The sequence below is a fragment of the Cynocephalus volans genome, chromosome 15, assembly GCF_027409185.1.
Source record: "Cynocephalus volans isolate mCynVol1 chromosome 15, mCynVol1.pri, whole genome shotgun sequence".
Classification (NCBI taxonomy): domain Eukaryota; kingdom Metazoa; phylum Chordata; class Mammalia; order Dermoptera; family Cynocephalidae; genus Cynocephalus; species Cynocephalus volans.
This window is the reverse complement of record NC_084474.1, coordinates 91,410,751-91,437,883: the sequence shown is the minus strand read 5'-3', so window position 1 is coordinate 91,437,883 and position 27,133 is coordinate 91,410,751. Positions and strand designations below refer to the sequence as shown.

The 27,133-nt window shown below is 45.0% G+C and overlaps 1 protein-coding gene across 1 annotated transcript in view; it reads left to right on the top strand.

Annotated features, from left to right (window-relative positions):
• COL22A1 (collagen type XXII alpha 1 chain) overlaps positions 1-27,133 on the top strand; it is a 274,799-nt gene that overhangs the window by 34,068 nt on the left and 213,598 nt on the right. Inside the window, exons 4-6 of the mRNA XM_063079935.1 lie at positions 5,668-5,779; positions 15,923-16,046; positions 21,129-21,404. Of these exons, the coding sequence (XP_062936005.1) occupies positions 5,668-5,779; positions 15,923-16,046; positions 21,129-21,404 (512 nt within the window). The remainder of the gene's footprint in view (positions 1-5,667; positions 5,780-15,922; positions 16,047-21,128; positions 21,405-27,133) is intronic.

Below are 27,133 nucleotides of genomic sequence, written 5' to 3'. Positions count from 1 at the left end.
TCATATTTGGACCCAGACATTTTCTCTCCCCCCACCTCAGCCCCCACACCCAGGTAATGCCCCAGTCATGCCCATGGTACCTCCTAACTAGCTCTCCAGTCCAATCTCTTCCTGCATGCCTCCTCCCCCAGCCCCCTCACCAAGCCTACTCCCCTCTGGCCTACCCACCCCTCCACGCCCGCTGCCATAATCCCCGTGTAAAATAGAAACTGGATTGTGTTCTCCTCTCTTTAAAGCCCTCCATGGCTCCTCATTGCCTGAGGAAAGAAACCCAAACTCTCCCATGTGGCCCACAGAGCCCAGCCTGGCCTGCCCTTGCCTGCCTCATTCCCAGCCAGTGTCCCCACAGTAGCCAGGATTCCTGTTCATTATTGGAATCTGAGCAGCCACCTGGGCATCTAATGCGTGGGAGGTCCTTAAAGGCGGTAGGTGAATTCCTTCCTTCTCTCCTTCCCTCCATCCACAAACGGTGCCTCCAACAGGAACAACAAAAGCACCAGACTTTTCAAGGATGGGAAAATGAATCGGATCTGACCCCTCTCCTCAGGGAGTTCACCATCTCATGAAGGAGACAGAGCCCTAAACAGAGAAGCTGCCCACACTGGGCCCAGACCCACTGAAGACCCGGGAGGAACTAGGGCTGCCTTGGAGGCTGAGGCCAGGAGTGCACAGTAGGCACCGGGCACGGCAGGTGCAGCCAGTGAATCCAGGCGGTTGCTAAGGTCTCCTGTGGCCACGTGGCCCAGCTGAGTCCTGACATCTCTAGGCATCTCTCGTGATGTTTGCGTGAAACAGATGCTTCTAGTCTCACAGTGCCTTGTGCCACAGCCCATTTACCTTGGGGACATTTTTCATTTTCCTTCCCAGTCCTTATTTATTTGGGGCAATTCATCTTTTCTCTCAGTGCCCTTTGCTGCCACCTAGTTAATTGCTTGTTGTTAAAGTTTTGTCATGTCCAAGTCTTTGTTTTTATCTGAAACCAATGAAAGTGGAACCAGAAAGTAGAGCTGCAAGTTCGCTTTTTAAACTCTTTTGTTGTTCTAATTCTCCCACATGTAACGGGTAAGTGGAAACTCAGATTAAGGTGGCGATTTCTAGTGACAGTTGACAATGCTGTGAAGTAGAGGAAGAGGACACTTTGCAGTTCTTGCCCCCGGCTTCTCACAGGGTGGGCACCGGGCATGAGTCCACCAGATTCTGAACAGGCTCTTGGGCCCCTTTCCCTCTCTCCCATCCCTCACAGTGAGCCGTAGGGGGCGCTGCTGAGGACACCTGGGAGCCTTCTCTGAATAAGAGCCAGCACTTCCTGCATGTCTCCAGCCAGCCTGCCCCCCTGGGAGTCCTCAGGCAACGCTGGGGAGAGGTGAAGGATGTGTCTATTCGGTGGATGCGTCCCAACATCTGGTTCCCCTTGGGGATCCCTGCTGGGGAGGTGACTGCTGTCTGCCCCGTGCCTTAGAGGCCTGGTCCTGTGTAACCAGAATGCTAGTGGTGGGCTATTGCAGGAATACAAGGCTCCAGTATCAGAGGATTTCACAGAGGACATGGGTCAAAAGGTTCTCACCGTGGTCCCCAGGAAGGGATAGTGGCACTGCCTGAGCAGTTACTGGGTGCTGTCTTCCCCTGCGGGCACTTTATTATGTCATCACTTAAATCTCATGACAGCCCTGCAAGAAATTATTCCATTTTTCCAGTTAAGGAAACAGGCTGGACAAAATCAAATAACTTCCTCAAAGTCACCCAGTGGGAAGTCTGTGTGTGGCAGAGTGTGTCTCGGGCTACATTAAACGTTGTCAGTGCCTGATGCACGCTCTACCTTGCCTGAGATCAACATCCTTGCTTTGGGTTGAAGTCCTCTACCTTGCCAGCAGCAGCACTGTTAACTCGTGGCTCCCGGCATGCTTGCTGAACTGAGGGATTATTTACTGCAGAAAAACAGAACCTTCAAATTCACTATTATGCAAGCAATACAGTTGGATTGGAAGACAGACTCCTCTCAGCCATGGCAAAAATTGGGGGAAATAGGATAAGTAATTACCGATGCTAAAAACACCAAAGATGGTCAAATGTCATCTCTTCTGTCAGTTTACAGGTGAGGGAAGTGTCCAGGGAGAAAGTGACTTGGCTGAGATCACAGCCAGTCAGTGTCAGGGACACCCATCCACTCCCCATCTCCGATGTTTGTTAGGAGCCTGTCATGGAATAGGGAGTGACCACACCCTCACAGAGCGTGAGAGATCCATTTAGAGCTTGGGGCATTTAGTGATCACCTACTATGTTCCAGGCATGTTCCTGCATATTTTCTCACTTAAAACTCAAAGTGATCTTTCAAGTTATCAGTGCTTATTATCAGAGTCAGAATGTGTTACCCACAGGTGCTCTGCCAGTCAGGCTGACACTGTGCTGGGCCATGTCACCCATCATGCCCCATGAGCTGGTGTTTCAACATCCCATTTGGCAGATGAAGAAATGAGGCCAGAGACAGTGAATAACTTACCTGAGAGCTAGCAGGCAGGGAAATTGTGGGAGCAAGGATTTGGACCCAAATATTTCTCATTCCAGAACACTTACTCTTCCATTACCATATGCTATTATTATCCCAATTTTACAAAAACACAAAGAAACAAGCTCAGAGAAGTTAAGATTTCTGCTCACGTTCACACAGCTGGTAAGGAGGGCTTCACCCCTGAGTATCTGGCCCAAGTGCTGGGTGCCTCTCCTCTGCACAGTCTCGCCCAGGGATGAAGGGCACTTTTCAGATTAGAGGGGAACCATGTGTTCAGTACGACTAATTTGTACTGTGGGCCAGGCCCTGCTGGCCCTGGGGGTGGAGGCAGGCCCTGTCGTCCAGTGGCTATCAGTTGCAGGCAGCTGGCCTTACCCAGTGGCAGCCCTTGTCAGCCAGCTCTACCTGTATAATGTAATGGATATGAGGCAGGGAATGTGAATGCCTCCCCCACAAACCGACTATCTCCTGAGAGACTGAATCAATCACATCAGTGTTTGAACAAAAGCACAGTTTCCATCCATAATGGGGCTTCTGGATACATGCTTTGTATCTTAAGGATTGAATATCATTTAACATTATATCAAGAGTTCCACTTAATAGCCAGTATGTAAAATGCTATTTAGAAATGACATCATGGCTAATGAGTCATTTTCCAAGAACGAGACAACCTCAGAATGGCAAGGGGCTGGGAAGGGTCCAATCCAAAATGCCATCCAGGGCTTTAATCCCGCACAACCTCACTCTGCTTGGAACCCCCTTCCGAGACCAGACTGGGGCAAGCCTCAGCTTGGTGGCTTCCTCCCAAAGAGTCTTCCCTGTCACCCCCACCCAGTCCTTCTCAAATTCTGACCCTGCTTACTTATTCTTTACTGCCTGGAATTGTGCTGGACATTATTACTGTGCATTTGTTCATTTTTGGTCTCCCCAGTGGGGTTCCAGTTGCCCAAGAGCCAGGATTTTTTCTCCCTTTTTGCTCTATCCCCAAAACTCACAGTGCTTGGCATATAGCAGGCTCCCAAAATATATATTGAATGAACACTCTATGAACACATTTATGGGCAGAATTTAGTGGTAGAGGATGTCCATTGATGAACGACTGGATAAGGAAAATGTGCTATATATACTCAATCGAATACTACTCTGCAATGAAAAAGAATGAAATTCTGCCATTTGCAGCATCATGGATGAACTTAGAGAAAAGGATATTAAGTGAAATAAGCCAGGCATAGAAAGAGAAATACCACACGTCATCACTCATAAGTGGGAGCTGAAAAAATAAAAAATAAAAAAAACAAATTAAAAAAAAAAACCTCTGTGCTCCATAAATATGTATGTTTCAATTAAAAAATAAATTAAAAATAAATAAATAATGAATTTGAAATAAGGGGAAAAATTAAAAAAGAAAGATACAACAATCATAATAATACATTGAGCTTTCAAAAGGAGAGAATAAAGCTAAGGCTACCAGAGGTGGGAAATGCGGAGTGTTAGTGTGAAATTGGTAAAGGGCCACAAAAACCGATTACATTGTGTAATCAATGTTGAGTGTACTAATTATCCAGATTCGAGCATCACATATTGCACACAGGTATTGATAGTCAACACTGTATCTCACAGATTTGTACAATCAATTATGGTTTTGTTTTTTGTTTTTTGTTTTTTTTTTCCTGACGGGTAAGGGGATCGCAGCCCTCAGCACAGTGTGGTCCGCACCACGCTCAGCCAATGAGCGCACCGGCTATCCCTATATAGGATCTGAATCTGTGGCCTCGGTGCTACCAGTGCCACACTCTCCCGAGTGAGCCACAGGGTCGGCCCATCAATTATGTTTTAATAAAAAAAAAAAAGATAAAAAAAACTGAGAGAAAAAAATATAAAACCGATTTTTTTTTTGGCATTTACTGTATATCAGACACTGTATGGAGACCTTTGTATCATATCATTAAGTTTCACAGCAAGCCTATGAGGTACATTCTAAAACAACCCCCTTTTTACAGATGGGAAACCAGTGCTCAGAGATGTCAGACAATCTGCTTAAGGTCACTCAGCAAGGACATGGTGGTTAGGGACACAGCCCGGATGGGTCTGGTTCTAACACTGAAACTCTCCACTAGTGCTAAACCCGTTCCCTCCCTGACATTTCTTACACAGGGCTTGGCACAGAGTAGACTTGCAAAAATATGTGTTAAATACCTAAATGATCTCTTTGGACAGCATTTAGTGGTAGAAGAGGGTTTAATTATTGTAGCATGAGCCCTACAAGCTCATTTCCTGTTTTTCATGGCAGCACCTTAGAACGTTGGAGGCAGTGAGGGACTCTCCCTGGAGTCTCATGGGTCAGATGCCACCATCATCAAGAGTTGTGTAGCCATGGGAATGCAGAACCAAGTATGAACCAAGTATGACCTGGGGCCTGCCCACAGCTGGCTTCCTTTTAACCTGCCCAGAACTTTCTCCTGTCCCCAAGGGGCACAGTTTCAAGACAGTGTTGTATCCCATTCTCAGGCTTCATAATAGGTGTTGTTCTCAGGCCCTCTGAAAACCTGGTCTACTGAACTCAAGTCAGCTCTCCAGACTGGTCTGGACAATGTTGTAAAAGCACCCCATCATGGGGAAATTGTGGGTAAAAGTGCGCTGGTGATGGTGTGAATAATAGCAGAATTTCCCACCATGTGCTGAATGCTGTATGTTCAGGACCTCATGTAATTGTCATGACAGTCCTCTCTAGTAGGCACCCATGTCCTTCTACGATCTAGTACCTGCGGCTTCTGCAGGTTATGTAACCTTCCCAGAATCACACAAGTATGTGACTGAGCTGAATTAACCCCACCCCCCACTCCTACCACTCACCCAAGCTCAAAGCCCATGACTTTTCCATTACTTTTTATTAACAATGCACCTAAGGTGGAAAATGAGACAAGACAAATCACCTTCTGCATTCTCCTGCACCTTCGTCTTGGAACAGAAGTGGAAGCTGGGCACCTCATCACTCTGTGCTTGTGTTTTCTCTCTGACAGTGTGCTGTCATCCAAACAGCTCCCTCCATGTCTGTGTCCTGGGGCAGGGTGGGCAGGCTGCCTTTGCAGAGAGCAGATGTGCTTTTCCTTGGTCTCTCATGCTCCTCTGCAAACTCACTCCTGACTCTTCTCTTTGGACAGGTTTTGACCTGATGGATTTGTTCAGTGTGAAGGAAATCTTGGAGAAGAGAGAGAATGGAGCACAGAGTTCCTATGTCCGGATGGGATCCTTCCCTGTGGTGCAGAGGACGGAGTGAGTGGTCACTTTTCCTTCCAGACTTGCCATGGATGCTCTGGGAAAGGGCAGGAAGGGGGTCAGTCAGTCACAGCTGCACGCTGAGCACTGAGTTGGGCTCTAACCTACTCAATGCCTGGTGAGGTCGCCCAAAGATGAAGCAACTGAACCACTGACCCGGTTCTTAGCCGATCTGTTATCATTGGCTTTATCATCGGTCCTTCTACACTCATCTCTTTATAAACATTTGGCATTAATCATTTATTCATGCATGTATTTTTCTATCAATTCATTAAATAACGAACACTTATGGCTTATACTAGGTACATGGGACCTACTATGGACCCGCCACTGTGCTGTGTGGCAGGAATGGCACCACGCAGGGTCACCAAGTGGTTTTGGCCAGTAGGGACCCAGCTTCAGTGTTGAATGGGTGCCTGGCCTTACCCAAGTTACTGAATGCCATGATGCATCAGTTTTCTGTTTTCAATCTGAGACGATCATCTCTGCGTTATAACATTGTTGAGAGGATATGATGTAAAGGTTTTTCTAGTGCCTGACACCTATGGGTCTCCAGTCAAGGGCTAAAATAAATGCTGCATTCTTCTCTCAATAGGCAGACAGATCTTTTGAAAAAAAAATATGACGTCAGGCCACTTCTTCTCCATCTTCCAATTCTGTAATTACTTCCAAGTGATCTTAAACTAAAGGGGCAGAAGGGGAAAGGCCCCATGTGTGATCTGGCCCCGTCCTACCTCTGTGGTCTCCTCATTCGTCGTCCTGCGTCCACCTCCTCTGTCTCTTCTGAGAACCTGCCAGGCATCTACCTCCACCGCAGGGACCTGTTTGTATTCCTCCCTCTACCTGGGGCATCTGCTCTGCTCATCCTTCAAAGTACAGCTCTACCATTGTGTTCTCAAAGATGCAGTCCCTAAACTCCCACACTGAATCAGGCCTTTCCCTTATCTACTCTACTCACAACCTATATGCCTGCACAACATGTGCACACTTGAAGCCAACTAATCAATTATGTAATTTGTCCTTCCCAGTATCCCCTGATTGATGAAAAGCCCTAGGAGAGAGCTGAGCCTTGGTTTCTGCTGCAGTCCCAGCACCTGACTCATCCCTACCCAGAGCAGGGAGTTATTAAATACTTGCTGAATGAATGAATGAAGGAACCCATGAAGTGTGAGAACGCTTGGTCAGACACTAGCCTGGCAAAGGTGGGCTTTGGATACTGGCTGACAGGGTTTGGATTTTTGCATGTGTGCAGTCATTTTTTTTTTTTTTTTTTTTTTTGATTCACTGAACATTCTCCAAGTGCCAACCATGCAACAGGCATTATGTCAGACTAATGTCATTTTACCCATGGCTCTCGGTGCCCATGCTCTGTGAGAGTGATTTGACAGAAGGGGAAATAAGGCAAGTCACTAACTCCCTCTGAGTTAGCTATTTTTGTGAAATGGAGACAGCAATCATTGTCAGCTTAATCAGAAAGGAGTCATGTCTTCCTGGACTGTGAGCGTTGCTCTTTCTACAAAGAGGTCCAGATGCTGAGTGATGCTAATATTCGTCACCTGGTCCCATGCTTGTTTTAGGGCTCCATAAGGTTGAGCAGAGTCTAGCCTTCACTTCCCAAGTCACTGCTCCTTACTTCCCTGGTCTGTTATGTCCAGTTCACCACCCATACCACTTATAACAGGGAAAACAATTTGCAACTTCATGTTAAAGGAAAAATGCAATAGAGAAAGAGCAAAACAAAGGAGAAAAAGCAAGAGTTATACAAACCTGGTGGAAGAGCCTACCAGAGGACCCTGCCATTTGCTGATGATGCCTTATTCTCATGGGACACTGGGACCAAACAGCAAAACTGCTCTGGGCACTATCCTGTGGAACACAGGATTGAAAACAGTGTCTGGGTGATGGATTTAGGCTCAGGTCATGCTAACAGTTGTTCTGAGAAGAATTTTCTGTATGGTTTTATGTTTGTTTTAATGGCAAAATATCAGAAATGAAATCAAACCAACAGAGCACTGACATTTCAAGAAAGAATAGTTTAACTTTAATTTCCTTTTTTAAATCTTAATTTATCAATATACAATATAGTAATATAGTTGATTTTTGTGTCCCTTTATCAATTCCTCCTTTTCCTCCCCTCCTTTCCCTCCTCCCCCCAATCAACATCATATCTGTTTACATGTTTTAACAAAATCAAGGAGTTGTTGTGATTGTTGTGTCTTCTTCCCTCCCCCGACTCTGTTCGTTTATTTACTTATTTATTTTTATTAGCTCCCACAAATAAGTGAGAATATGCACTATTTCTCTTTCTGTGCCTGGCATATATCACTTCATATAATTTTCTCTAAGTCCATTCATGTTGCTGCAAACGGTAATATTTCATTCCTTTTATAGCTGAGTATTATCCCATTGTGTAGATGTACCACATTTTCCTAATCCACTTGTTTGATGATGGGCATTTAGGCTGGTTCCAACTCTTGGCTATTGTAAATAATGCTGCAATAAACATGGGAGTGCAGGTCTCTCTTCGACATGATGATTTCCATTCCTCTGGGTATATACCCAACAGTGGAATAGCTGGTCATACGGTAGATCTATCTGTAGTTTTTTGAGGAAACTCTATACTATTTTCCATAAGGGCTGCACCATTTTACAGTCCCACCAACAGTATAGAAGGGCTCCTTTTTGTCTACAACCTCACCAACATTTGCCATTCTCAGTCTTTTGGATATTAGCCATCCTAACTGGGGTGAGATGGTATCTCAGTATGGTTTTGATTTGCACTTCCCGAATGCTGAGTGATGTTGAGCATTTTTCATATGTCTCTTGGCCATTTGTACATCTTCCTTTGAGAAATGCCTATTCAGCTCCTTTGCCCATTTTTTAATTGGGTTACTTGTTTTTTTTTTCTAAGTTGTTTGAGTTCCTTGTATATTCAGGTTATTAATCCTTTGCCTGATGTATATTTTGCAAATATTTTCTCCCACTCTGTCAGATGTCTTTTTTCTCTGTTGATTATTTCTTTTGCTGTGCAGAAGCTTTTTAGTTTGATATAATCCCATTTGTTTATTTTTCCTTTGGTTGCCTGTGCTGTTGGAGTAATATTCATAAAGTCTGTACCTAATCCTACTTCCTGGAGTGTTTCCCCTATGTTTTCTTTAAGGAGTCTTATTGTTTCAGGACATATATTTAATTGTTTAATCCATTTTGAGTTGATTTTAGTATATGGTGAGAGGCACAGATCTAGTTTCATTCTCCTACATATGAATGCCCAATTTTCCCAACACCATTTACTGAAGAGGCAGTCTCTTCCCCAGAGAGTGGTCTTGGAGACTTTGTCAAAGATCAGATGGCTGTAGGTGCGTGGGTTGATTTCTGGATTCTCTATTCTGTTCCGTTGGTCCATGTGTCTGTTTTTATGCCAGTACCATGCTGTTTTGGTTACTGTCACTTTGTAGTAAAGTTTAAAGTCAGGTAGTGTTATGCCTCCAGCTTTTTTTTTTTCCTCAGAATTGCTTTGGCTATTTGTGGTCTTTTCTTCTTCCATATGAGTGTTAGGAATGTTTTTTCCAATTCTGAGAAAAATGTCAATGGAATTTTGATAGGGAGTGTGTTGAATCCGTAGATCACTTTGTGTAGTATGGACATTTTCACAACATTAACTCTTCCAATCCAAGAGCATGGGATATCTTTCCATCTTCTCGTGCCTCTTTAATTTCTCTCAACAGTGGTTTGTAGTTCTCATCATAGAGATTTGTCACATCTTGGTTATTTTATTGTTTTTGGTGGCTACTGTAAATGGGATAGCTTTCTTGATTTCCTTCTCTGCCAGTTGTTAGAATATAGAAATGCTACTGATTTTTGTGTGTTGATTTTGTATCCTGTTACTTTGCTGAAATCATTTATCAACTCCAAGAGTGTTTTTTGTAGAGGCTTTAGGCTGTTCTATATATAGGATCATGTTGTCTGCGAACAGAGACAGTTTGATCTCATCTTTTCCAGTCTAGATACCCTTTATTTCCTTTTCTTCCCTGCTTGCTCTGGCTAATACATCCAGCACTATGTTGAATAGGAGTGGTGAGAGTGGGCATCCTTGTCTTGTTCCTGTTCTTAAGGGAAAGGCTTTCAATTTTTCTCCATTCAGGATTATATTGGCAGTGGGTTTGTCATATATGGATTTAATTGTGTTGAGAGACTTTCCTTCTATACCCAATTTATAGAGAGTCTTTATCATGAACGAATGTTGAATTTTATCAAACACTTTTTCAGCATCGATAGAGATGATCATATGGTCCTTGTCTTTGCTTTTGTTAACATGGTGTAGCACATTTATTGATTTGCACATGTTGAACGAACTTTGCATCCCTGGGAAGAATCCCACTTGATCATGGTGTATAATTTTATGTATGTGTTGCTGTATTCTATTAGGTAGTATTTTATTGAGGATTTTTGCATCTATATTCATCAATGATATTGGCCTATAGTTTTGTTGTATCTTTGTCTGGTTTTGGTATCAGGGTGATGTTTGCCTCATAGAATGAGTTTGGGAGAGTGGCCTCTGTTTCAATTTTTTGGAATATTTTGTAAAGAATTGGTATTAATTCTTCTTTAAAGGTTTGGTAAAATTCTGCAGTGAAGTCAGCTTGTCCTCGGCTTTTCTTTGCTGGGAGACTGCTGATAACAATTTCAGTCTGTTTTATTGTTTTTGGTCTGTTCAGATTTTCTATGTCATCTTGGCTTAGTCTTGGTAGTTTGCATGTGTCCAAGAATTTATCCATTTCCTCCAGATTTTCAAATTTGTTGGCATATAGTTGTTTATAGTAGTCTCTAATGATTCCTTGTATTTCTGAAGTATCAGTTGTAATATCACCATTTTCATTTCTAATTTTTGTTATTTGTATCTTCTCTCCTCTTTTTTTAGTTAACCTTGCTAATGGTTTGCCAATTTTATTTATCTTTTCAAAAAACCAACTTTTTGTTTCATTGATCTATTGTATCATTTTGGGGGCTTCTATTTCACTTAGTTCTGCTTTGAACTTAATTATTTTTTTCCTTCTACTAACTTTGGGTTTGGATTGTTCTTGATTTTCTAATTCTTTAAGATTAAGTATTTGGTTGTTGACTTGCCATCTTTCCATTCTTCTGAGGTAAACATTTAGTGCAATAAATTTCCTGCTTAGTACCGCTTTTGCAGTATCCCACAGGTTTTGATATGATGTGTCATTATTTTCAATAAATTTTTTGATTTCCTGTTTAATTTCTTCTTGGACCCATATGTTGTTAAATAGAATGTTGTCTAATTTCCATGTATTTGTATAGTTTCCAGAGTTTTGTTTGTTATTGATTTTTAGTTTTAATCCATTGTGGTCAGAAAAAATACATGGAATAATTCCAGTTTTTTGAATTTGTTGAGACTTGATTTGTGACCTAACATGTGGCCTATCCTGGAGAATGTTCCATGTGCTGAAGAGAGGAATGAATATTCTGACATTGTTGGATGAAATATTCTGTATATATCTGCCAAGTCCAGTTGGTCTAAAGTGTTATTAAGGTCTTGTGTTTCTCTGTTAATTTTTTGCCAAGATGATCTGTCCAATGTGGAGAGTGGGGTGTTCAGATCTCCAACTATTATGATATTAGTGTCTATTTCTTTCTTTAGGTCTAATAGTGTTTGCTTTATAAATCTGGCTGCTCTAAAGTTGGGTGCATAGGTATTTATGATTGTTATGTCTTCTTGTTGGATAGATCCTTTTATCATTATATAGTGGCCTTCTTTATCGTTTTTATGGTTTTTGTTTTAAAGTCTCTTTTATCTGATATAAAAATAGCTACTCCACCTCTTTTTTCATTTCTGTTTGCATGGTATATCTTTTTCCATTGTTTCACTCTAAGTCTATGTTTGTCTTTACAGGTGAGGTGGGCTTCTTGAAGGCAGCATATTTGGGGGCACATCTTTTGTGTCTTTTGAATGGGAAATTCAAACCTTTTACATTAAGAGTTATTATTGAAAGATATTGATTTATGCCTGGCTTTATACTGATTATTGTTTGGATGTTTTAAATATCTTTTGTTCCTTTCTTTCTGATTTACTAATTGTCTTCTGTGTTTGTTGGTTTCTTAGAATAGTGGATAAACCTTTTTTTCCCCCCTCTCTTCATTGTTAACATTTTATTTCACTGGTGGGTTTTGTTCTGTCTTGAGTATTCATGGTAGTGATGGTTGTTTTTCAGGTACCAGACCCAGTACTCCCTTGAGAATTTCTTGTAGGGCTGGTCATGAGGTAGTGAATTCCCTCAGTTTTTGCTTGTCTGGGAAATATACTATTTGTCCTTCATTTCAGAAGGATAGCCTTGCTGGGTAAAGTATTCTTGGCTTGCAATTTTTGTCTTTTAGTATTTTAAATATGTCAGCCCAGTTTCTTCTGGGTTTTAGAGTTTCTGATGAAAAGTCTGATGTTAGTTTGATAGGGGTTCCCTTATAGGTGACTTGATGCTTCTCTCCTGCAGAATTAAGATTCTCTCTTTCTTTGAGTTTTGCCAGTTTGACTATAACATGCCTTGGAGAGGACCTTTTTGGGTTGAATATGTTGGGAGATCTTTGAGCTTCCTAAATCTGAAGGTCTGTATCTCTTGCTATACCTGGGAAGTTTTCTGCTATTATTTTGCTGAATATGTTTTCAATGCCATTTTCTTTTTCTTCCCCCTCTGGAATACCCATGATTTGGATATTAGGGTGCTTGAGATTTTCTATTTTCTCTCTTAGATTTTCTTCAAGTTTTTAAAGTCTTTTTTTCTTTTCTGTTGTCTGCCCATGCTATTTCAAACAAGCCATCTTCAAGGTCAGATATTCTCTCTTCTGCTTGATCTAGCCTGCCAGTTAAGCTCTCTGTTGTGTTTTTTATTTCATTGAATGAATCCTTAAGCTCCACAAGCTTTGCTACAATCTTGTTTAGGGCATTGATTTCTTTGTGCATTTTCTCTTTCAGTTCCTGTATACATTTTTTCATTTTGTTGTGTTGTCTAACTGAGACTTCTTGTATCTCATTAAGTTTTCTAAGGATTGTTACTCTAAATTCCTTTTCAGTCATTTCAAGGACTTCCTGTTCTATAGGGTCCATAACTTGAGAGTTGTTGCATTCCTTTGGAGGTGCTGTACTTTCTTAGTTTTTCATATTTCTTGTCTTTCTCCATTGGTGTCTAGTCATTGTGGGTAAGGTTATCGCAGTCTACTTGTTCCACCCTGGTGTCTGGAGCAATATCAGGGAGTTTTGTTGATGCTCAGCTGCCTGTTGCTGCCTCAGGTCCCAGGGAGTTGGGGGTGGCTGTGGCCTCTCTTGGAGGGAAGGGACTCGGCTGGCTGGTGGCCTGGGGGTCTCGTGCACATGGAGGGTGCCAGGAACTCTGACTTTAATTTCTAATGCTTTGAAGTGTATACACACATACATATAATTTTAATTTGCTGGTTAATTTTGTTCATAATGAAAGGAAATTTCCTTTTAATATGTCTATTTTTTCTTAATTGTTTGCCATTTAAAGGGCATTTTACACACCTTATATAGTTTATTTCTCACTCCAGTAAAATGAGGTGAGCAAGGCAAGTATTATTCTTCTCATTTATCTGCTGTGACATTTGAGACTCTAAATGGAATTTAGCTTAAAATTACACAGTTCATAGGAAACAGAGGTTGGCCTCAAACTCAGGTCCTTTCACTCCAAACCATTTGTCCTTTTCACTGTATTTTCACAATCTGCTACATCATTTATGAAAAAGTTTGGATTAGGCCATTTTCTTTTCTTAAATATTCTCTGTTAATGACCTGTTCTCCCCCCTTGATTATAATGACTTACTCTTTCTTTTCTTTTCTTTCTTTTTTTCCAACTGTTGGGTCTACTCCAGAATACTCTTTGAATGTTTCCTGAAGTATAATGACTTTTTCTTAGGCTATACCAGGGTACTTCATGGAAAAATGGAATTGAATGATAACACAAATCTTTCCACGAACTTTTTGAAGTACCCTTGTATACAGAGCCTATATAAATACCTTTTCTTAGGATACACACACACACACACGTGTATTTCAAAAGTATAAGAAGAATGTATATTAACATGAAAACAATAGCATAGCTGGGTTCACTAAAGAAATAAGGAGAAAAGAAAAATGAAGAGAAACATTTGTCTGTGATATGTGGCCACAAAGCCTGTGTCTGTCTAGACCCAGGTCCTGTCTTCCTCCCATGTGGGCAGTGACGGAGGGTGTCCCTGAATCCAGAGGGAGGCCCGAGTGCTGTGGGTGCTGAGCTCTGTTCCTGTTGCCTGGGTTTGATCCTGGGTAAAATCTCAGCCCAGAGAATAACATTGAACAACTGGGCCGTGTCCTGGCTTGGGTCTGTGAACTGAGAATCAGAGAGGACCAATCTTTGCTCACAGGTTCTATAGTCAAATGAAGGATCCCTGAGGACTTGTGAGTCTGAGAACCAGAAACCCAGACGCCCCCACTTCCCTTCCTGGCTGTCTGGCCAGGCAGACTGCACCTCCTCCAAGGGAGAAGTCAATGGCATGTACATTCCAGAGGCAGACCTTCATCCCCAGGGCAAGGTTTGGCTCCAACATTGCCAGGTTCTGCAGAGTTAAGGTGCAGGCAGCTGATGGTTAAGAGAAGAGCTGTGGAGACCAGGGGACACTGGCAGTATCTCGAGGCATTTTCATTGTCACAGCTGAGGTGGGAGGTTTGCTGCTGGCATCGAGTGGGTGGGGGCCAGGGCTGCCACTGGACATCCTGCAGCACACAGGACAGCCCCCATGCCAGTGGTGTCTGGTGTGCTTCCTCTAGGAAGATTAACCAGGCCTGTACTAGGATTGGGAGAGGAAAGGTTTCTTCATGGAAAGAACATGTTGATCATTTTCAAACTTCATTATTCCTCCACATTCATGGAATGCCTATTGTGCTGTGGGCACCATGGCAGGTGCTGAGGGACGGGGATTTTTCAGTGTCTCCTCATGGGGGGCCACATGGGGAAAATGTGGGGGTGGGATGTGACATCAAAGGAGGCTTTGTGTTGGGTGGGTGGGAGGAGGATGGGGGTATGTGCTGAATTGAGAGAGGCAGAAGGGAGCTCAGGTGCCTTTGTTCATGACACAGAGGACAGTGAAAGGACAGCAGGTCTGAGGATGCTCTGAGGAGGTACATGGGGATAGGATCTTGGTACTCAGTGGAGGAATCGGTCCTCCAAAGGAGGGAACTAACACTTTTTATTACTGAATTTGGAAGAGAAAGGGTCTAGTTGGAGGGGAGCAGCAGGGAGTTGAGGACTCCTGCAGGAGAGGGGCTGGCCCTATGGGCTCTCCAGGAACCCAGGGCTCCATGGAGAGAAAATGGTTCTTGAGTCTTAGTCCTTTTGGGCTGCTATAACAAAGTACCATAGGCCGGGTAGTTTATAAACAACAGAAATTTATTTCTCATAGTGCTGGAGGCTGGGAGGTCTAAGATCAAGGTCCTCATAGATGGCCATCTTTTTGCCGTAACCTCCCATGGTGGAAGGGGTGAAGGAGCTCTGTGGGGTCTCCTTTATAAGGGCACTAATCCCACTTATGACGGCTCCACCCTCCTGTCCTAATTCCTCTCCGAAAGCATCCATCTCCTTGGGGTTTAGCATATCAACATATGAGTTTGGGGGGTGGTGGTGCACAAACATTCAGATCACAGCATCCTGGTGCAGGGGACAGGGAACCCCACAGGAGAAGATGCAGCAGTTTGGCCTTGCTGAGGAGGAATGGGGCAAGGAATGGGGAAGGCTGGAAGGCTCAGCTATGTGTGATCCTGGGGGCATGGGCATTTAGCATCCATCATCAGGAGCTGTGATGGTGGAGAGGCAGAAGCGCATGCACACTGCAAGGTGGGTTTGCGTGTGCTCAGGGTGGGGACAGGGAGATGATGAAGTGGCTGCCACAATGGTCTACTGAGTGTCACATTGAGGCCCTGATCTAAGGAAAAGGCAGCAAAGGCAGGCCAAGCAGGTGGGTTGTAGATTAGGTTGGAGGTCAAGCTGGCAGAATGTAGTGGCTGACGGGCTGTGTAGGCTTCCTTGCGGGGTCCCTGCTCTCAGGGCTAAGCCTAGTGGTGTGTGTCTCTGTTTTCCTCTCCAGGGACGTGTTCCCCCAAGGTTTGCCTGATGAGTACGCCTTTGTCACAACCTTCCGGTTCAGGAAAACATCTCGGAAAGAAGACTGGTACATCTGGCAGGTCATCGACCAGTACGGCATCCCACAGGTATGGGCAGCAGAACCTGGTCTCAGTGGGCCCAGAGCTTTCTGTTTCCTTCTCACAGGGGATGGCATCATCCACCATGTTTTCTCCAGGGGTCTTAAAGAGATTGAGAGTCTGGTGTATGGAGGCTCAGGGAACCTGAAGAGGAATGTCACATGGCCCGAAGGGTCAGCTGCTTCTCTCCATGATAATCCAGTGCCAGGCCTTCTGGTGCAGAAGAATGAGGTCGAGTTCCTGTCCTCAGTGACTCTCAGGCTAGCCAGGCAGGTGGCAACTAGCTCTGCTGTCCTACAGCAACCGCTCTGTTAGCGACATGAGTGACACAGCTTCGTGCTGCAGTAGAAGAAACTGGCTCCAAGTCAGATAGACCTGGGGTCAAGTCCTGTGTCCAACCCTTTCTTGGTGTGGACCGTGAGACATAATAGTTCATCTTTCTGAGTCTTGGTTTCCTTAACTATAAAACTGAAAGTAGAGAATACCTACCACAGGTGGTTGGTGGAAAAATCAGATGAAATAATGCCTGCAAAGCCTCTAGAATAGCGGTTGGTACGTAATAAGATTTTGCCACAAGTAGATTCCTCCTTACGAAGTTCTTAGGTTTTCTCATGGGTGAAGCTCTGGGCCATATCTTCACCCTCCTCTGGTGTGTTTTGGCTTTTGGTTCTTAAGAAGGTAGAACAGCTCGTCCACAGCACACAGCCTGGGGAGGAAGGACAGCTCTCAAAATCAAAGCCATCAGCACAGTCAGATGGCCTGAGATGAAAGCAACAGGACTTTCTGTTCTCTGCCAAATCCCAATCCCCTGTGCTCAGAGCTCACAGACCAACTGGATCATTGTCCTCTTCTGGAAAAATGAACTACGTGAAGACATTATTCACCTTCAGCTGGGAGACACTGTCTAAATTTTTGGTTGGGATTGAACTAAAATACAAATATGCTCGAGCGATTGGGCTCCGGCAACCTCATTCATGGACTGCTGTCTGAGAGCAAGCTCTTCTGGAACAGCGTGCTCAGTCCTGTGCTCACAGCTAGGCCCGGCTGCTACGTGTGCTTGCTTATCAACACGTGTGTGTTCTCAGCGTGGGCTGGGTTGCTCTGAGTGCTTTGCACGTCTTAACTCATTTAGTCCTCATGATGACCTATGAGTAGGTTCTGCTATTATAATCTTGTAAGGAAGGAAACTGAGCCACAGAGAAGCTAAAAAATCTGCCTAAGTTTTCACAGGCAATAAGAGCAGGAGTTGAGATTTGAACACAGGCAGTCAAGCTCCCACGTCTGTGGTTTTAACCATATTCTCAGCTGGCTTCTGGTCTAAGCCCATCCCAATTAGTTAGATGCATAAATATTTTCATGTGTGGGAAGCTGAATGGAGCAGGAGAGCCTTCTCCAGATGCCACTTGGAAAGCAGGCAGCTTATTGTGTCCCCACCCACCTCCATCTCCAGTTACGTTGGTCTTGCTTCTTCGGTTTCTGAGAGTCTGGCACACTTGGACTGGGCGCCTATCCTGACATTCTTGTGGGGTGGGCCCGCACCACCCCCGCCGTCTGGGTTCTCTTCTTTCACGGGATTTGCAGAGCTGTGCGTGCTCTCTGCCTGCCGGTCTGCATGCTCCCCTCCTCCTGCCGGAATGAGCCATGGGTTGAAATACCGCAGAGCCATGCAGAGAGTGTCTTCTTGTAGGGACTTGGGATGATGTTCAAAGAGGCACCTGGCAATTCACTTCCATTAAGCAAGGCTTGGTTGAGTGCCCTTCACTGGAAGTGCCGATGATGGTCACCACCACATTTTGGGAAAACACTGGCTAGACACAGAAAAAATGGATAAAGACCTGCCAGTGGATGATCTGTGAGCAGCATGGGGTTAGTCACATGCCTGTGCACTCTGTTAGTCACTGTAGATCTACGGGTACAGATGTTCATGTCCATGCATGATCTTACTTGGTATTTACAACCACACTTGAAAGCTGGCATTTTCCCCCTTTGTCATTTGGGGAAACTGAGGGACACTCACTCATTCCAGATATGTTAAAAGGACAGGGAGGAGAATGGTGTGGCTGGAGCAGAGCGGGGTGTGTGTGTGTGTGTGTGTGTGTGTGTGTGTGCGTGTGTGTGTGTTGGGGAGTAGAGATATGGTCTGAAAGGTGGACGAAGGCCAGACTTTACATAGCCTTGTAAGCCAGTGTGGGGACTTTTTGTTTGGGGAAGCATGGGAAGGCGTACAGGCTTAGAACAGGGAGGCTAATTAGAAGGCACCCAGGTAAGAGATGATGTTGGCTCCGATCAGGCAGTAATAGTGAAACTGGGAGAAATGATCAGATTCGGGATGTATTTTGAAATGAGAACCAACAGGATTTGCTGATGGATCTGAGACATGAAGTGCCTTCCCCAGGCCACCCAGCTAGTGTGGATGGATACAAGCCTTAGGCCTGCTGGCGCGTCCCTCTGCTCTACCTTATGCTAGAAGAGAAGAGATAGAAACATTGAAGGGAAAGCTGTGTCCCCAGGAAGCTCTGAAGGTGGTCGGGGGACCCAGGGCTCAAACACATGAAACTATTCTCAAGAAATGGAAGAGCACGTTTAATCATGGAAATATTAGATTATGTGTGCTAGAAGTATTAAATGATTCGACAGGATTCATAGCTTATTGTTTTCATCCTACCCATGGCGTACAAGCGGGTGACACAATTAGAAGCAAATCCTAGGTCTCCCTGTTGCACCAAAGCCACGGGGGGCCCAGAAAGCGAAAGCAGAGACCTGACTTGTGTTATAAACACTGTGGCTGATTCTCTGCACAACACGGGCATGTTCTTTTAACTGTAGGACCTCTCATCATCCATTCATTCATTCAGTACTTTTTACTGAGTGCTGCTGTGTGCCATGTCTTGTTCTAGCCACTGGGGTAGCAGAGATGAACAAGAGAAACAAAGCACCTAAAGGCTTTAAAAGGGTGGAGCAGGGTAGATAATAAACAGTTGAACAAAAGAAATGAACAAGTTGATTTCACAGGCTGACGCAGTGCTATGGAACACAGGAAATAAACCCACATGCCTGGGGATGTGAGAACAAATGACCAGGCTAGAATTCAATTACAGTCACAGGTGGCTTAATGATGGGGATATGTTCTAAGAAACGCATGGTTAGGCAATTTCATCGCGGAGTGTGTTTGCACAGACCTAGACGGTACGGCCTGCAGCACACCTGGGCTACTGGTACAGCCTCTGGCTCCTAGGCTCCAAATCTGTGCAGCGTGTTACTGTACTGAACGCTGTAGGCAACTGGAACACAGTGGAAAGTACTTTTGTATAGAAACATATCTGTACACAGGAAAGGAATTTCTTAGCGACATTGTAGTCTTGTAGGAGCACTGTTGTCTATGTGGCCTGTCATTGACCAAAAGGTTACAAGACACATGACTGTATATGTGGTTATTAAGGTTGGCTTCACCGCAGTGATGTCTTTGAACTTACTTGCTTAATTTATTGTAACTAATATTTAGAACAGTGCCTGGCACATAATAAGTACTGTAGAAATGTTTTACATGTATTCATTTAATCCTCCTACTAATTCTATGATGTAAGCACTACTGTTGGTCTCATGTTACAAATGAGGAAACAGCACAGAGAGGCTAGATAACTTGCCCAAGGTCACGCAGCTCAGAAGTGATTTATTGGTTTGGGGGTAGGCAGACAACGGACAGCCCAGTGGGCCCAAATTTTTGAAGAACATTTTAATGGAGTGGCTGAGGTTAAGGGAGCTGATGAGGTTAGGGGGTAAACCTACAAGGAAACCTACAAGGAAACCCACAAGGAATGCTGAGGCATCCCAGGATTAGCAAGAGCAGGAAGCTGCCATTGGGCCTGGACAGGCTAAGGGTGGGCAGGGGGCAGGGAGAATGTTGGTCTTTACTGGAGATGGTGAGTTCTGGAATCATAGAGGAGGAAGAACTCCCAAAAGCCAGAGGTACGGAGCCCCTCTGGAACCACAGGGAAGCCAGAAGGGGTAGGAGAGATGGGTACCCTGCCTCTCTCTCTCCTGCTCTTTGGTCTCCACTCCGGTGGGTTTCACGGGGGCTAAACGCCACTAGGAGCCAAAGGGCACAGGGCTGGGGCCAAGGTGAAGAATTCCTTAAAGGCTAAGCTCAGGGAACAGAGAGCCAGGCAGACAGGAGTGGAGTGTGGAAATCAGGGCAAGTGAAGACTAACCCCACAGAGATGGGATGAAAATGTCCTAGTCCACTCCTTTGCTCAGTGTATGCTTGTGTTCTGTACCTTGTATTATATCCCCTGCCTCTGTACACTGAGAGAGGATCCATGTTGCCCAGCACTTTTCTCCTGACACCTGCAGGTGCTGGCCTGTCACACACAGTGTGTTCAGTGGGTATTCTGGAGGGGATACAGAAATGAGTACACAGATGAGAAGACATGCATTCATTCATTCTTAAAAGCAAACAAAAGTTAATCCTTCTTCCAGAATTTGCACTGTGCCACAGGCATTTTGCAAAGAGCTGGGGGTACCCCAGGAACCCAGACAACAAGACCCCTGCCATGAAGGAACTTTATCCTTCTGGAATTTCTACTTTATGCTCAAGATGAGAGGCAGGGTGGGTTAATGGACAGGGTCTCAGACTGGCATGTGGCATCCGGCCACAAGGTGCTTTTGGCTTGGCCAGCTCAGGGTTTTAATAGACACTGAAACTAGTCAGGGTTTCTGGTTGGCACCACAACTCACCTCCTGTGCACCAATTGTCCTGCAGTCTTACAAACACGCTCTCATGCACAGCTTCTCCAGGCAGTTGAGTTTGTGACCCTTAGGTTGATGTAGGCATTCAGTTATCCATTTCATACAGAGTTCAGAGTAGCCTGCAAGGTAGATATTGTACTACGACTTTGTACCAAGGGGGAAACCAAGGCTCAGAGACATGAAGTGATGGGCGCACAGACAGACAGACAGTTGACCAGCTGGTAGGAGCCACAGCCAGGATCTGACTCGGGTTTGTCAGGTCTGACTCTGAACTCCCCCCTCCCTGCTTTTCCTTTCCCCTGAGTTGCCTGAAGCTCAAGGAGTCTCTGGTCCTCTCCTCCCCAGGTCTCTATCCGGCTGGACGGCGAGAACAGGGCAGTTGAGTACAACTCTGTGGGGGCCGTGAAAGATGCCGTCAGGGTGGTCTTCCGAGGCTCTCGGGTCAATGACCTCTTTGATCGAGACTGGCACAAGATCGCCCTGAGCATCCAGGCCCAGAACGTTTCCCTGTACATCGATTGTGTGCTGGTGCAGACGCTGCCCATTGAGGAGAGGGAGAACATTGACATCCAGGGCAAGACTGTGATTGGCAAGCGCCTCTACGACAGTGTGCCTATCGACGTGAGTACCAGGGGGGCCTTCTGCAGCTGAGGTCCTGGGGCCACGTGGGAGGAGCTTCAGGAGCTAGGTGCCCCTGATGTCCTCCCACACCTGCAGGTACCATTTATCAAGTCATCACTCTGACTACCTTAGAAGGTGCTGTGGATTGAATGTCCCCCCCCCAAACTCATTGAAACTTATATTGTGACAGTGTTAAGAAGGTGAAATCCTCTTGAGATAATTGAAAGGTGGGGCCTTAAAGATGTGATTAAGTTGATGGGTTAATGGTGGTCGTGGGTGTGGTTCTGAGGGCTTTAAAAGGAGAGCACATGAGGAGCTTTCTCTCTACTCTGCCATATTTGCCATGTGATACCCTGAGTTGCTGTAGTCACCACCAGGATAAGGCTCTCACCAAATGTGTTCCCTGGGCTTTGGACTTCCCAGCCTCCAAAACTGTAAGCAAAGAATTTTGTTGTCTTACAAATTACACAGTTCCAAGTATTTGTTATAAGCAGCAGAAGCAGGCTCATATAGAAGGGAAGACAATGACTCAGAAAATTGCCCTATTGAGACTCAAATTCCCCATCATCCATTCATTCGTTTGTTCATTCATTCAATTATTTAGGCATTCATTCAATCATTCATCACATATACACTGAGCACCTACTATGTGCCAAGCACTGTTCTTAGCACGGAGGCACCAGTACCCACAAAGGCGAGCAAGACTGACATGGCTCTGGCTACTTAAACAATTCCAGAGAACGACAGCCCCTGGGTCTGCAAAGGTCACACACATGTACACATGCATATATGTAAGCATGTAAATGTAGGTAGATACATAAAGTTTCCTATAATTTAAATACAGGCTTTCTCTTTGTTCCTTGATTGTAGAAAATTTGGAAATATGAAAAATAAATGAAAATCATCCTTACTGCACCAACCAGGGATAACAACTAGTGATAACTTGACATCTGTCCTTCCGTCATGATTTTGTCAATGTTCTTTCCTTCTTTTATTCTTTCTCTTCCCTCCTTACTTCTCTTCTCTTCTTCTCTTTTCCTTTAATTTTTCTTTCTTTTTTTCCCTCTAGAAATACATACCCACATCTTTACACACAGAGACACATACACCATAAGTGTGCATGTGCAAAATACACATATACACATGGCCTAGTGCTCCAGCTAGGAGCATAGGTCACCCTTGGCTACCATGCCCACTAGTTTCCCCACTTGCCCAGAATTAACAGCAAACATGATTTTAGAATCATGTTTAGCTCTTTCCAAGAACATTTCTTATATTCATATATACATAAACGTAATCGAATATAGTGTTGGGTGTGTGCTGGATTTTTTGAAATTAAGGTAAATGATGTACTGTGTGTATGGTTACATCTTGCTTTTGTTTTTTTACTCAAAATTATGTACCTAAGCTTTTACTCCTTCTTTTAGCTAATTCACAATACTTTATTTATTCTACATTTTGCTTCTTCATTCTTCTGTTAGTGACACTTAGACTGTTTCCAATGTATCACTGTCACAGTCAGCGAGCCTCAGGCCTTGAGCATGGAGTCACATCTCCATGCACTTTTGAGAAAAATGTGAGTAACATCTGCTCTCTAGGCTCTAGCTATAGGTATATTGATAGCATTTCTCTAGGGTATGTACACCTGGGTTTAATGATTGGATTGGAAGGTACACGATTTTTAACTTTCCCACAAATTTCTCTACAATGTGACATCTATATATTTACCAGTGATATGTGAAAGTTCTATTTTCTTAAATACAAATACACACACACATGTGTGTGTATGTGTTTTATGCTTGTTATTGTTGTTGTTCCAACCTGATGGGCATACAGGGGTATTAGTGTGGTTTTCATTTGCATTTCCCTGATTACTGTTGCAGTTGGAAATCCTTCCATGTGTTCACTGATTGGCCACTTGGCTTCCCCTTGATAACTGGCAGTCCATATTCTTTGCCTATTTTACTACAATGCTATTTTTCTTTTCTTAATGATTTCTAGATAATCTATGTTTTGGATACTGATTGCTTATTTGTTGTAAATGTTGTAAATGTTTCATGGTCTGTCAAACACACACAAAAAGTGAATAAGTTTGAATGTGTCAAGATGTAAAAAATGGTGTCAAGATTTAAGAAATGGTGTTATGGCAAAAGACACCATAAACAAGGTTATAAGCTATTTTATAGCTCACTTTGTTAACTAATCAATAAGTCATAAACATTCCCTGTGTGTACAGAATTTTAAAAACAAAGACGAGAGTGAGTTGGTCAGAGGTCCTTGAGAGAGAAGAGCGGGTTGAGGAGAGGGCAGGTGCATACACACGAAACTGTGGCTCCCACTGGCCCCATCTCCAACAAGCGAGGGGGCACGTGCATGTCACACGCTGCTTGTGAGTCTCACACTTTGTCTGCTTATTTGTTTAATCTCTGAAATGGAAATCATGCCCTGTTTGTTTGTTTCTATATGCAGTTGCTGAGGGGATGAAATATGAATATAGATGCAAATTAAGCAAAGAAAGTAGTAAAATCAAAGGAAAGCTATAAAAATCATTATTCAGTCTGCTACTAATTTTAGCTCGTTGTGCAGATACCCTGTGCCAGGCACTGTACTAAAATGCTCCCTCACCTCATTTCTGATCGAATCTTCTTCACAAGACTGTCCCCATGTTTTAAATAAAGAAACGTTGGCTCAGTGAGGCTAAATTAATTCACTCAATAAATACATATTTTATGTCATTCTTACTGAGGTAAAACAATATACAATAAAATGCACAGATCTTAAATGTATGCCTTGATGAGTTCTGTCAAATGTATACATTCATGTATTTCATGTAACCACAAAATACATCTATTTTAAATTGCCCCAAATCATCCATCTAGTCAGGGGTGGGGAGGGGTTGTAAATCCACATGATGCATTCTCTGCGCATTGCAATCTGGTCCTTCCAGACCACATCATCAACAGCAGCAGAACACCCGCTGGTGCCTTGTGCTTTGTGTGATCAAGTAGCCACCAACTGTCTGTCCTGGGAGAACAAAAGCCTTGTAATGGTGGCTGCCGTCCCTGTCTTGTTCAGCACTTCTTACTGACATGCTGCAGGCTCTCAGCAGTGTTATGCATAATAAATAGAAAAAGATCACTGATTCAAGGGAACCTATGGTCTCCTATGGAAGAAAGACTCACACTGAGGTCATTTCAGTCCAGTTAAATGAACTCCACAATAGAAATAAGCAGCAGATATTATAGGGCCCAGAGGAGAGATCACCAACCTCGATGAGCAGGGTAAATATATGGGGGAAGGGCAGAGGTGGTGGACATGGGTGGCTTCCTGGAGGAGGTGACTCCTGGGATGAACCTCGAAGATTGAGTAGCATTTGTCTATGCAAAGAGCTGGAAGCCATGAACTAGAACACAGCTTTGTGTGTGCAGCCCTGTGAGCTGGTGGGAGCTTGGCTGCAGGTGTCAGGTGAGGCAGCAAGGAAGGCAGGCCAGGCCTTTCCACACAGAGGCCTGGAGATCAGCCCGTGGGGGAAGCACAGCCAGAGCTGGGAAGGGTTAAAGCTGGCCCTAAGGAATGTCTTGGGGCTGCAGAGAGCAAGGTGGATGTGAAGAAGGAGGAGGAACTGGGGGGCACAGAGACTTGTTGGGAAAGGATGAGAGAAGCCGCGGGTCTGTGCTGGGGCAGGGTCCATGTGTGGGGAGGCGGGTCCTGGTGACGGTCGCCAAGAGAGGAGGTGCAGTGAGTTGATGGGCATCTGGACTGATGGACAGGGTGCCAGTCACTGACTTGGGGGATCTCCTGGGGAGGGGAGGGGACTCCAGTCATGGGGTGTGGAGGTGTGTTCCTGAGCAGATGGGCCTTGGGCCTCAGGCTGGAGCTTATTGGGGAAGCTAAGATGCTGAGGTCCCTTCCCCCCGAACCATCCCCTCCAGTCCCCTTCTGCTTCTCTTCCCATTTCCTGCTCTTTTCCCCAGAAGATGGGTTGGCTGGGCTGAGAAGCCATCACCCCCCAGGAGCCTAAGGGATTTCTCCAAGTGCACACTCTAGCTCTCTGACCATTTCCTGCTGGCCCCATGTCCTGGGTCAGCACCCTTTGACCTCAGGCACAGACCCTGTGTAGATTGAACAGTGAGCACGTGAGTCACCACAGCACAGCTAGTGCTTTGCTGTGTGCCTGCCTCAACTCTCTTCAAATCCCTGAGAAGTCATCTGCCCCCATTCAGTGAGGAAATTCACACAGAGAGATTAAATAACTTGCTCAAAGTTGCACAGTTAATCAGGGGTTCCCAGTCTGTTTTTAAGCTCAATGCTTTACTTTGAGTCTGAGCGTCTAGGTCTCTGTCCTTACTTTTAGACTTGATAATTACACTGGGCCAGTAATCGGGCCCCTGTTTTCAAGAATGCAGACTCTGAGGACTCGGGTGGGTCCTCGTCCCCTCTTTTCCCCACGGGCATTAACTGAGTGTCTATTTGGTACCAAACTCTGGGGCATCCTAGAACCTCTGACACGCATCTGTGGAGTGCTGTGCCCACTTTCTGTTCCTGCTGCATTTGTACACCGAAGACAAGTACCAGTGACATATGTGGAGGAGGACCAGTGCATTCTCTACCCCTCCGTAAAACTTCCAAAAGCTTCAGCCAGGTGCTTGTAACCACCTGGTTCAGGGCATTAAGCACTGTGGGGAGAGACGCCAGCCTTCCTAAAACACCATCTGTGGCTGACATTGTGTCCTTATGGGCCCTGTTTCCCTTGATCTCGCCATAGCGCTCTGAGCTGTATCAGCATCTGACAGAAAAGGAAAGTGAGGCTCAGGGGATGGGGGTGCCTTAAGCAGCTGACATGAGTGATCTCAGACTTTGAGCTCTCTGTGCTCCCAAGTGGTTTCCAGTCTGCGGCCAGCAAAGGGCCACTGTGCTGCTGAGGGAGGGAAAGGAAGGAGCCGGGAAGTAGGAGATGGCCCCTGCAGTAGTCCAGCCTGGATGGCTGAGGGCGATCCCTGAGCAGGCTTCAGACAGGAGTGGGGAGCAGAGGGCTGCCCGAGGTGGAATCCCTGGGCTTGGGAGGCAAGGGAGGGCGAGGGAGGATTAGGATGGCCAGGGGAATGGTGCGATTGCTGGCCCCTGGGAAGGGGCCCCTCCCGGCACCCGGGTCCCCCCAACCCACCTCAGCCCAGGCCCCAGGCGGGCTGTGCTCTGTCACACCCTGACTCCCCCGCCTCCTCCTCCTCTGTCGCCATCCCCGCGGCCTTGCCAGATGGGCCCAGCTGCTGGGAGTGCATGTTGCTGATGAAGAAAGCAGGACTGTCTCTGGAAGAGAGGCCTTGTTCAAAGTCACAATTTTGTGTTCTGTCATTTTCTCCTGTTTCTGAGCTGGTGTCTCTACAGGAAATAAAACAGACAGATGAATGGAATTGCTATCGTTTCTACTGAAGTCTGCGGGGTGAGGGGTCCGCTTTGACAAGCACTCCAGACAGCCAGGAGCGGGGACCAGGCAGCTGGCCGTGCACCTTGTCAGTTGGCTGAGGGACTCCTGAGTCCAGCACGGGCCAGAGTGGGGCACGGGGAGAGCATCCAGTAAAGGAAGTGTCCTTGCCTTCCTCGATTCAGCTCAACTTCCTTTTGATAAACGTCCATACATTCATTCACACACACATTCAGCCCTTGATCCTGTGCTTAGGGGACGTCTACTATGTGTCAGGAACTTCTCCAGTGTGGGGGCACAGTCAAGG